Source organism: Echinops telfairi, unplaced genomic scaffold (genome assembly GCF_000313985.2).
Source record: "Echinops telfairi isolate 266 unplaced genomic scaffold, ASM31398v2 ScPeMD7_10;HRSCAF=50, whole genome shotgun sequence".
Lineage (NCBI taxonomy): Eukaryota > Metazoa > Chordata > Mammalia > Afrosoricida > Tenrecidae > Echinops > Echinops telfairi.
The window spans coordinates 3,658,002-3,669,014 of NW_022103907.1; the positions used below are offsets into that span (position 1 = coordinate 3,658,002).

Genomic DNA, 11,013 nt, shown 5'->3' on the forward strand with positions numbered 1-11,013 from the left:
TTTGGTTGTCCAAGATTGTACCGTGATTGGACCCAGCTTTTCATGCTTAGTACTCTACTGAAACGAGGAGTGACCTGTCAGGGGTCTCCCAGAGCGGTTGTAGTCACCTGTGTCCAGGGAGGAATAAATAGACGGTGCTGTAAAACAGGTCTGTCAGTGGTTCTCAACCTTCCTAATGCCGTGACCCTTTAATACAGTTCTTCATGTGGTGATGACCACCCAACCATAACATTATTTTTTTCCCCATAACATTATTTTCATTGCTACTTCATAACTGTAATTTTGCTACTGTTATGAGTCGTAATATAAATATATGATATGCAAGATGTATTTTCATTGTTACAAATTGAACATAATTACAGCATAGTGATTAATCACAAAACAATATGTAATTATATATTGTGAAATATTTCTTTCTAATGACAAATAAATGAAATTTTGTCAGGTAGCATAGGTAACAGTCTTCAGGCCGGGAACTTGTATGTGGGCCTATCTGCTTGTGGGCGGACTCTCCGGGAGACAGATAGAGGAGCGGTGTCTTGGTTCCTAAGACCATCAGATATATGTGTTTTCCGATGGTCATAGGCAACCCCTGTGAAAGGGATGACCCACCGGTTGAGAACCGCTGGTCTCAACCGCTGCTACCTCTGCAGCAGTAGGGTTGATTTGCTTAAAGACAGGAAATGTGATCCCAGTGGATATTTGAGTCAATGAGTTCAATAGCCACTGCCCATTTTCCCTTTTAAGTAAGATCTACAGTGGCTAGCCTACAGAATGGTGGTGGCATTTTGAGATTGGGTAGAGAAAGGGAAATACTAAAGAAATGCTCCTGGTAACAAATCTTTGCTTCCAAGCCCAACAAATCTCTGTTTAATTGGGATTTTAGAAATCTTTGATGAGTAACTGAGGCACCCTAGGGGGTCTTTTCCCCTTTGATTATTTTAAGAACTGCCTTTAACTTGAAAAGAGGTTTTTGAGATTTTTGCAACCTCTAGGGTTTACCAGCTCTCTTTCAGAACATTGTCTGGTTTGTGTGTCAATTGACCCAAGTTCAGTGCTGAATTTCATTATACTGTGAGGTGCTTATTATAGTAACAAATAATTTGTAGTGAAATAATTACACTTTATAGTAAAAAGAAAACCCTGAAATATTCCATTTTGATGATCTGTGGATGTCAGCTGTTAAATCTGTGTATGAATGCTACTTATTAAATTGATCCTAGGTTGGGCCATGCAGGCTGCTGCTTATATTTTCATTCAAAGGAAATGGAAAGATGACAAGAGCCATTTTGAAGACATGATTGACTATTTTTGTCACATCCGAGAACCTCTTCAGCTCCTCATATTCCCAGAAGGGACCGATCTCACAGGTAAGATACCTGGGATTGGATCACCAAATTTTAACGCATGAAGTAACTCAGAAGTTATGCAATCGAAATTTATTTCTTAGGTAAAGTAATTCAGTAACCCACCCTTAGGTCCCTTGGTTAATCTGGAGTATGTGTATAAGCCGAGTTTTTCAGCACATTTTTAATGCAGTTTTTGTGGGAAAATTAGGTGCCTCAGCTGATATTCGGGTCAGCTTATACTCGAGTATATACGGTGAATACGTTAAATGGTGTTTTATATAAGGTGGTTAGGGGAAACCTGCCTGTTAAGTTTTACGTAGAGATCAAATGAAGAAATTGGAATTGAGTTAACAGCAGTGAAGTTGCTTTTCTGAGCCAAAACCGACAAACTATGCAGACATCTGGGCGGATGGCATTCTGGGAATAGGAAACAGCTCCTCTCCTTGTGGAATGCCTGGCTTGTTGAGAAAAGCCCAGCGGCCGGGCCCCCTGGGGTGGAAGGCATGCTGGAGTCGGAGTGTGACAGGAGCACACTAATACAAGGCGTTCTCATCAGAGCGTGGGATGCACCCACAGTTACCGATGTGAGCAAGGTAGCTGTGTAGATGAAGTGCGGTTGAATGGAAACATATTTCTAGTTATTCGGTATCATTATTTCTGCCTTCACCTATTGTGGCTATACTTTTTAGAACTACTTCATCAAGGGAGCTTTAAAAAGAAGTTTGTGGAAAAATGGAATTAAAAGATAAGGGAATTTTCCCCTGAACTTTTTGAAAAGTCCTTTATACAGTTTTCACATTCTGTAGCAGAATTCCATTTTTTGTCTTCAAAATCCCCTAAACCCACAAACTAGAAGAGCAGATTGAAGTGCATTTAATTATTACTCATCTCTGTGGCGTCCCTGTGATTCCTCATCCCCATGTAAGATGCGCTCAGCTGTCTATAAAATATGACTCTGTAGTCCCATGCCCATAACATTCTCAAAGGTGACAATGTGTAGGGCCTTTTCTTTTTACTTGCTTGGGATCGGTGGCTATTTTTAATTCTTTGATTCAGTTTCCTCAACTATAAAATGATGCCACACCTTTTATGGGAATGCTCTTCGAATTATTTTAATGCTTATCCCAGGAGCTTCAACAAAGGTTGTGGAAAAACTCAATGACGTGGTAATGGACTTTTCCCCATGAGATTTCTGAAGTCCCTGCATGTTTTTGAGATGGTAAGGCCTCAGTGAGCTCACCTTTACATCTAGGAAAATCGTGCTTATATAGGTACTGTCCTTCCCTCCTTTTTCCCAAACAGAAGAGTTTATTTTGTATAGGTGCTTTTCTTATGGACGTTAGGATGCAGCTGAGGAAGGCAGGTTCTAACGTCTGCTGTCATCAGAAGCTGTTTCATGATCTCCAGCAACTGAGGCCAAATAATTTCTGAACACTTTACTTTTTCCAAATATATTTGCTGAATAATGGGTTTGGTTCTTCTTGGAACTTATAAAGTTACCTCATGGGATGGAAAAAGAAGTTTTTGCCAGCACTTGGAACATATACTTGACTCTGTAACTATATTCAGCCAAACCATGTTCAGATGTTTGTACGTGATGTGCTAATCATGTGCCTGTTCTGTTGTGGAGAGGTTCGAGTTAGCAATATTAGCATGTTCTATGCCTGTGCGAGGCAACTATTCCACTTTGCCTTAAAGGCCTAAGTTACTGGGTTTAAAAAAAATGTTAATCTGATATACAGTATTTAGCAATTGCTGATAATTTCCTCTGGATATCTAGATCCTTATGTTTCCTTTTATTAGCATTCTATATTATAGTATCTCAATTTTTATCATGTAAGAACTATTTTATGAAAATATTTACTAGTATTTAATTTGCATTTTGATTTTCATTATGTACTGACAGTTTTCTGAAGTCTTTTAATGAATTTCAAAGGCGTAAATAAATTTCCAACCACTATTAATAATTTTTAAAAATTTTCTCAATAAACAACCCTTGGATCTTTTTAGGGGACCAACTGAAAGGCTTCTGTCTTCTGTTTTGACTCAATGGATAGTATTCAATAATTGTAGAACAGTTACTTGCCATTTTTATCACAGAAAACTATTTAATTTGTATTTTGTCTTCTCATGTCCTATTGTTTTGCTTAGAAAACAGCAAGGCCCGAAGTAATGATTTTGCTGAGCAGAATGGACTTCAGAAGTATGAATATGTCTTACACCCAAGAACGACCGGCTTTACTTTTGTAGTAGACCGTCTACGAGAAGGTAAGCATCCATCTCAAAATACAATTTTTATACTTGTGGCAAGAGTTGCTAGCCTTTCTTCACAACGCTTTAGAATTTATAGTGTCTACTTTATCTCAAGAAATAAGAATTTAACTCTGTTTTTATACTAAGTTGACCACATGCACTGAAGTGGTTCACTGTGTATCGTTCAGAAATATAAATATCTTTGTACAAGAAGAGATTTCTTCCTCTTTATTCTTTTTTCATTTGAACAATCAAAAAGTAATACATGCAATTTGACTGTGGTGCACTTTAAAAAAAAATCATTTTATTGGGGCTCATATACCTTTTATCACAATCTGTACATCCATCCATTGTGTCAAGCACATGTGTACATTTGTTGCCATCATCATTCTCAAAACATTTCCATTCTACTTGAGCCCTTGGTATCAGCTCCTCATTTTTCTTCTTCCTCCGTGCCCCCCTCCCTCATGAACCCTTGATAATTTATAAATTATTATCATTAACTGTGGTGTGCTTTTTAAATGTTTCTCCACCTCTGGTGACAGAGTGGGTTACACAATGACTTGCTGATGGAAAGTTAGCCTTATGTAGCCAGCAGGTTGCTTCTTGAGGGAAAGGTGAGGCTGCCTGCTCCCCGTAATGACTTAATGTCTTGGAAACCCAACAGAGCAGGTCTCTTCCAGCTTAGAAGGGTCTCTGTGAGTCACAAGCCACTCGATGGCACTGGGTTTAGTTTGGGTTTTTGTTTTTACCCTTAGCAAAGCAGCAAAACTGCATTGAAAATATTTTCTCATTTATACCCATAGTGCATTTGGCTCTTAGAATTTGAGACTTTATCATTATTTCCTTTAGTTTGTTATAGTTCTTTATAACATGAAATGTAGCTTGACATTCATGATTCCATTGGTCTCCATTTAGTAGGAAGGCAAGCCCACAGGTGACAGTGTTGGGTCTACAACCTCATTCTACGTCCTCATGTGTACGCTCATAATACTAGTGCAGTGCACTTCCTCCCTTCTCTACTGAAGGTCATGTGAAGACAAGGTGACCCATTGAAGGCAACACATCCATTGAAATGTTTGTTTTCATATTTTTGTTACGTGCAAAAACAATTGTTCTTTGTATCATAGCTCTGCATATTTATATGTTCACACAGAGGCTTCAAAAAATTAACAGAAAAATTTCATTGTCTTTTAAATTCCATTTTCCCATGACCTTTTTGAAGCCCCCATCATCTTTATCTGTAGGCATGTGTGTACCTAAACACATACATTGCTCTATGTGAAGGAGGAATCAGCTAGAACATTGCTGGAATTTTATTAATTTGATAAAACAATTCAAAGCCTAGAGTTACCTAGCAGAACAATCTTGTTCACATGGCTTCTCTCTCCATTCTGATTCCTAGCAAGAACATTATGTAACGGTGCCATCTGTGACAAATTAGTGCATTCGTCTGGTAATTTCTAAGCAGTCATAAAACGACTTGTGCCTAATGTGAAAGTTCTTGAGCCATTAAGTAAGAAAAAGTATAAAGTTTTTACTTCTTTCCTTAAATGGCATCACTTTTATTCCTGTAAGGTTTGATGTGCTTTATAGAGTAGCACTCAGTTAATAAACCTTCTCAGGATAAAGCTTCTTTAAAACTAACTCCTCATGACTTTGAAGAAATGTCCATGATAAAAATCACACGACTATGGTGTCTTAGTTATCTAGTGCCACTATAGCAGAAATACCACAAGTTGGTTGCTTTAGCCAATAAGTGAGGGGCATCAAAAAGTTTATAGAAATATTCCCTTATATTTCATTTTCACATTTCACTGACCGTTTGAAGCCCCTCTCTATTTATTTTCTTTGTTTAGGAGAAAACAAACTTAGTTTAGCCATCTGTAGTCCAGCCACCAGCTGTTGGGGAAGGTGGTCTGTCCAGTCCCATCTCCTCCGACCTCACCACCCATTCCCCGCCCCCATCCGCTCTGAGAATCCTGCTCTGATCCCTGGTTCCATGGTGATCTCCATATGATAGGCCCTTTCCCCCAGTCTTCCCTCATGTTACATCTCAAAAGTGATTGGCTTAAAACACAGATGTGCTTTGTTGTGGCTTCCTTAGCATCTAAGAATGTCCTGCTCCCAAATAGAATTATCCCCACAAGTAAAAGGGTTAGCATTTACAACAAACTTAATCCATAACATATGGTAATCCAAATCTATTTTCATAATTTAGTTGACTTTTGAATTTCTGTGTTTATCAATAGCATTAGATGACCTTTGTGACTTGACAGTCTTCTTGTGTGAATGGCCATGTACCAATGTAAGACCATGGGAACACAGTGCTTATGGAATAGGGTAGATTTTTAAAAAAGAAACAAACAGGTTTATCGGGACACAATGATATCATCCACATATACAATTCATTTTTTCAATCATATAAAGAAGAGTTGTACAGTTATTACCACAGTCATTTTCTTTCCGAGCAGCTTATACTCTCTTATTATTCAATCATAAATGTTTTTTATTTCCTCATAAAATGATATTTCATAGTATTTAATGATTTATTTAAAGGGATTTTCCAACATCTGGAACACATTCATCCACTTATCTTTCTGGTAATGAAGTTTTTAACAGACAGATAAGCAGTTGGAACACATCTTTTTGTTAATCAAGATTTTCCTCTCCACTGAGCAGAGTCGTTGGGAGACTGTTGCACAGTGGATAAGGCCAGCCATGCAGACCTCTGTGTTCTGCATCTTGGACATAGAGCAGCAGTGAACCGCTTTACAACTGTGAGGAAGGTGTATTGCTTCTCACTCAGGGCACTAGTCAACATCCACCAGATGTGATTTTTCCTGCCAGAACTTTGAACTGATTTCTACTCTGTATATGATTACAAAACAGTTAAATGACTCAAATTTATTTTCGTTAGACAAATAGAGTGAGACCTGGATACTATAATAATAAAAATAAGAACTATGGTAATCATGGCAGTAATAGCAGCTAGACTCTGGGGGCTGCTAACCCCAGAGGGTCAGCAGTTCAAAACTACCACCAGCTCCTCGGGAGAAAGATGAATCTGTGTGCTTCCATAAAGATTTAGTGTGGGAACCCTTGTCAAGAGCTCCATCTGCTCGGTGCCCATGGGCTTGGGTTTTACTAGTTATTGAGCATCTGCTAACTCACAAGCATTCTACTAAGTGCTTTGTGTGGATAAGATTGATTATGCCTCATTATACCTCCAAGTGGTGGTCACCATGGTTGAGGCTTAACATGGAGGTCAAAACTAGAGAAGTTCATCGGAATTAACTGGCATCGTTTCTCTGACTGGGTAGCCCATGCTCTCTTACTTACTATAACTTTTACTGCATGTTTGCAGTATAATTTCAGTTAACGAAAAACATTTAGATCATCAAGCTGTGTAGCAGCAGTGAGCTGGGTGTTCGCTGTTCTGTTCAGACAAGCAAGCCAGGCAGCCAGAGAGAGAGGGATTGATGCCCCCCACCCCAGCCCCCCAAGGCTCTGCTGCTGAGGCCACTTGCAGAGCAAGCTGCAGACGCTGCAGCAGGAGGGCGGGGCCACCCTGCTTCCAGAGGTGGCCAGTCAACAGGGAGAGGTTTCTCTGCGCTCCGTGGTAAAGAGGATCACGAAGGTCATCTGTGAGTCCTCCATGTCCTTTAGGAAAAGCAGCTCAGGAGCGCCCAGAACTGCTGTCTGGTCTGTGGTCTCATGAGATCTGCTCTGGAGAATATATTGTAAGAGAAGGAAGCTTACTGTTGAAACAAAAAAATTAAGAAAAACATTCCAGTGGACTCGTGGGGGCCATATTAAAATACATGATTATAAAGTTCATGTCTGTCTGCCCAAACCTGTAACTGAATTCAGCACAGCTGCCACCTGTTAGGTAGCGGCTGAGGAGGTTAAGGACGCAGGAGACTTTCCGGATATCAAGAAGTAAAGGGTACAGTTTACTAGGGTGCTTTGTAGAGCTGGAAGTGCAAAACAAGGAAAGTCTATTTTGTGCCTGTTGAGCATATAGTCCTTCTTGATTCAGAATATTTAGAAAACAAGTTTAACACCCATTCTTTACCATATAAATACGTTGTTCTTGTAATGACCATTGTAAATAATTGACCAGGTGCCTTGATTTGTATCATTTGCTTACACTCCTAGTGGATGGTTTCTTGAGGCTGTGTGATGTCCTGCACACAGCAGAGACACAGCAGTCGTTTAGAAGGCACACACATGCACGTGGGCAGTGAGACCAGCAGAGTGTCCTAGCATGTTCTTCGAGCATCATGCATTACACAGAAAAGTATCTGTCTACGTTAGACACATATATAACTCTAATCACAGGGCATTTCAGTTGTGATCATGAACTTGTTCTTTTCTCGCATTGGATCACCTAAAGGATAGAGACTTCTGTGTTGGAAAGGTCTTTATTTTGTTTAAATCACATAGATATTAATAAAGTTACCCTGCAGTTTTGAATGTTAACTGCACTAAAATTATTTGTATTTATTATGATCTTCATTGCTTCACCACTTTTAAGAATAGCTTTAGTCTTGTTTTATTTGAAATTAATAATGATTTTGTCCACCAATTATTTGATTTTTGTTACACCTTTTACAAGCAAATATAACCCAATTGTAACCATGCAATAATTATTTTCACCAGTAGGCGGCGAAAATGTGCACATTTGAAGCAACCTGAAATTAGGTTCAAGTACCTTAGTTAGAGACTGGGAATAATAATAAAACCCTTCATATTTGCTTGGAGGTGTATCACCTTTAAAACATGACCTTGCCTTAAGAAACTCATAGTCTTCTTGGATAAGAACACACATAGAAAAGCCCTAAGGAATTATATGAGGCAATCAATATATGAAGTAAAAAAATATTCGTGGAAAAATGGAACTGAGAGCCAGTGGAATTTTTCCATGAACTTTTTGAATCCTCCTCATAAAAGTACTAATCTTCGTGGTATGTAGTATATAGCTGTTAAGCTGAATGATTGCAGGAGCATGTAGGAAAGAAAATGTAGTGCTCACCGGAATGTTGAGATGTCCAGGTAAGGAATTAAACTGGAAGTTAATTGTCAGGAAGTTAAACTTCTTTGGGGCCCCTAGAGATTGTGAGTTGGACTGGCCAAAATTGAAAGACAAAACCATAATGGTGGATGATGGTCTAGCACAGACGAGGAAGGATACTGGAAAAGAAGGGGCGCACCGATGGCTGGGGCCACTGTGGCCCCGAGCAGCCATTTAGGAAAACCAGCTGATGGGGCTGAAGAACAGAGTGGTAGATAATATTTGCAAAGGTGATATTGCATCAGTGCTTTAAAAAATGTAATTTCTAGCTCTAATATTCATTTTTTAAATTGTCATAAAGCACTTTCAAACAGCCTATAGGTAGGTTTTAGTTTCGGGCTTGAGTGTCAAACACGTTTTGGAATTCAGAGTGACGCAATTCCTGTTTAGCGCAGATACTTAAATTCTAAATATTAAGTGAATGAAAGATGCTGTGTTTCTATGATTCCTGGCCAACCACTAAAGAGAAAATGCATATCCACTAAGTAATTTGGAATCCCTAAGGAGCCCTGATGGCGCTGTGCGGTAAACAGTGGGCTGCTGACCACAGCGTTGATGGTTCCAACCCATCAGCTGATCTGAGGAAGAAAGAGGAGGCTGCCTATTGCCTAATGATTAACAGCCTCAGAAACCCTGGATCGTCTCACTCTGACTCTGAATTGGTGGCAGTCATTTGAGTGGTACAGAGTTAAGTGGTTCATCAACTAGTAACTGAGAGGTTGGCAGTTTGTACCTACCCAGATGTGCCTCAGAGGAAAGACACCTTGCTCAAGGTCATAGTGTTTTACTCTGCAACCTACGGGTTCAACTCAACAGCAACTACTAGATCATCTAGAGCAGCATTTCTTAACAAACTCACCCAAGAAGGGAGGGTAGCTGACTTCACACTAGGTTACACATACAGTTCGTTCTGTGTTCAGCTCCCTCATTGTGGTCTGTGTGGATTATCAGTTGGTTGGAGAAACTTCATGGTTAGCCAAGAAGTAAAAGCAGTCTACCCGTCATTGACATTGACATGGTGTTGTTAGAACATTATATTCATTGAATGTTTTAGATAATGTACCCCTTTCTACTGACAACCCAGTCTGTTTCTCACTGTAGTAGCTGTGTGTAAGTTAAAACCAAACTCACTGTGATTGAGGCATGGTGACCCTATAGGACATGGTAGCATTGCCCTGGTGGGTTTCCGAGACTAAATCTTTACAGGAGCAGAGCAACCCAAACCAAGCTCCTTGCCATCTAGTCAATGCTGACTCATAGTGAAGCCCTGCGGGTTTCTGAGCCCCTAACTGTTCACGGGCGTAGAAATCCCAGTCTTTCTCCTTTGGAGCTGCTGGTGGTTTCAAACTGCCGACCATGCAGATCCCAGCCAACAGGACTCATCTTTTTCCCTTAGTGTGACTGCTTGGTTTGAACTGCAGACCTTGCTGTTAACAACCCAGGGTGTAAACCCACCAAACCACCAGGGCTCCATAGCTGTACATAGAGGGTGATTAAAGACTCACATCACATTCATGTATCCTAGTCTTTGTGCCACACCCAAGTTTATGTTTCACTCACTCTTCCTAAGAGCCAGCACGTTTTAGAAGGCGAAGAAGACAGACGGACAGTTGAACTATTAGGGGCATCATATATACCATGCACTCTGGCCTTTTCAGGTGGCTTTTTATTGTTAGAAACTAGGAAATAGGATACAACCTTTTCTTAGGCTAAAAAATATAATTACATAGTAGCCCTTCGACATTTGCTGAAGCATTTTCCAGTTCCTCACAGTTGCAAATATTACTGGAGTATAAAAGTTGGCTTTCTTCTGAGAAAGCTTTTACAAAGAAACAAAGCTTTTTATCTACTGGTGGAGAAATCAAGTGTAACAGAATATGAATGAGATTTGGGGGCGATCAGTGAGTAAACTCCTGTAGATCCAACTGCATGACTTTTCCCTGCCCATCATGAAGCAGAAGTGATTACATGTTGTTCACCAAAATTACGTATGACCCCATCTCAAACACCTTTGGGATCTCTCATGTTGAATCTTTAAATGCTAGCACTGTAAGCGGCTATCAAGAACCCTGAACTGCTCACTTAGAACAGATTTTATTATTTTGTTAGTTGTAGTTAGGTCCCATTGGCCAGCCCAGTGCATAGCAAACTTAGATACAACAGAGGAAAACACTGCCCGGTCCTGTACCATCCTCAACAATCATTCATAAGTTTGAGCCCCTTCGTGCAGCTACTGTGTCAAATCCATCTTGTGGATATGCCCCCCACCCCCCTTAACATTTTTTTAAATCATTTTATTGGGGGGCTTGTGCAACTCTTATCACCATGCATCCA

The 11,013-nt window shown here is 39.8% G+C and overlaps 1 protein-coding gene across 2 annotated transcripts in view; it reads left to right on the forward strand.

The window, feature by feature from the left end:
• Window positions 1–11,013, forward strand: part of LCLAT1 (lysocardiolipin acyltransferase 1) — a 233,401-nt gene that overhangs the window by 146,405 nt on the left and 75,983 nt on the right. For both annotated transcript variants that reach the window (XM_004711102.2, XM_045287036.1), the window contains exons 4-5: window positions 1,224–1,370; window positions 3,501–3,617. In XM_004711102.2, the coding sequence (XP_004711159.1) occupies window positions 1,224–1,370; window positions 3,501–3,617 (264 nt within the window). The remainder of the gene's footprint in view (window positions 1–1,223; window positions 1,371–3,500; window positions 3,618–11,013) is intronic.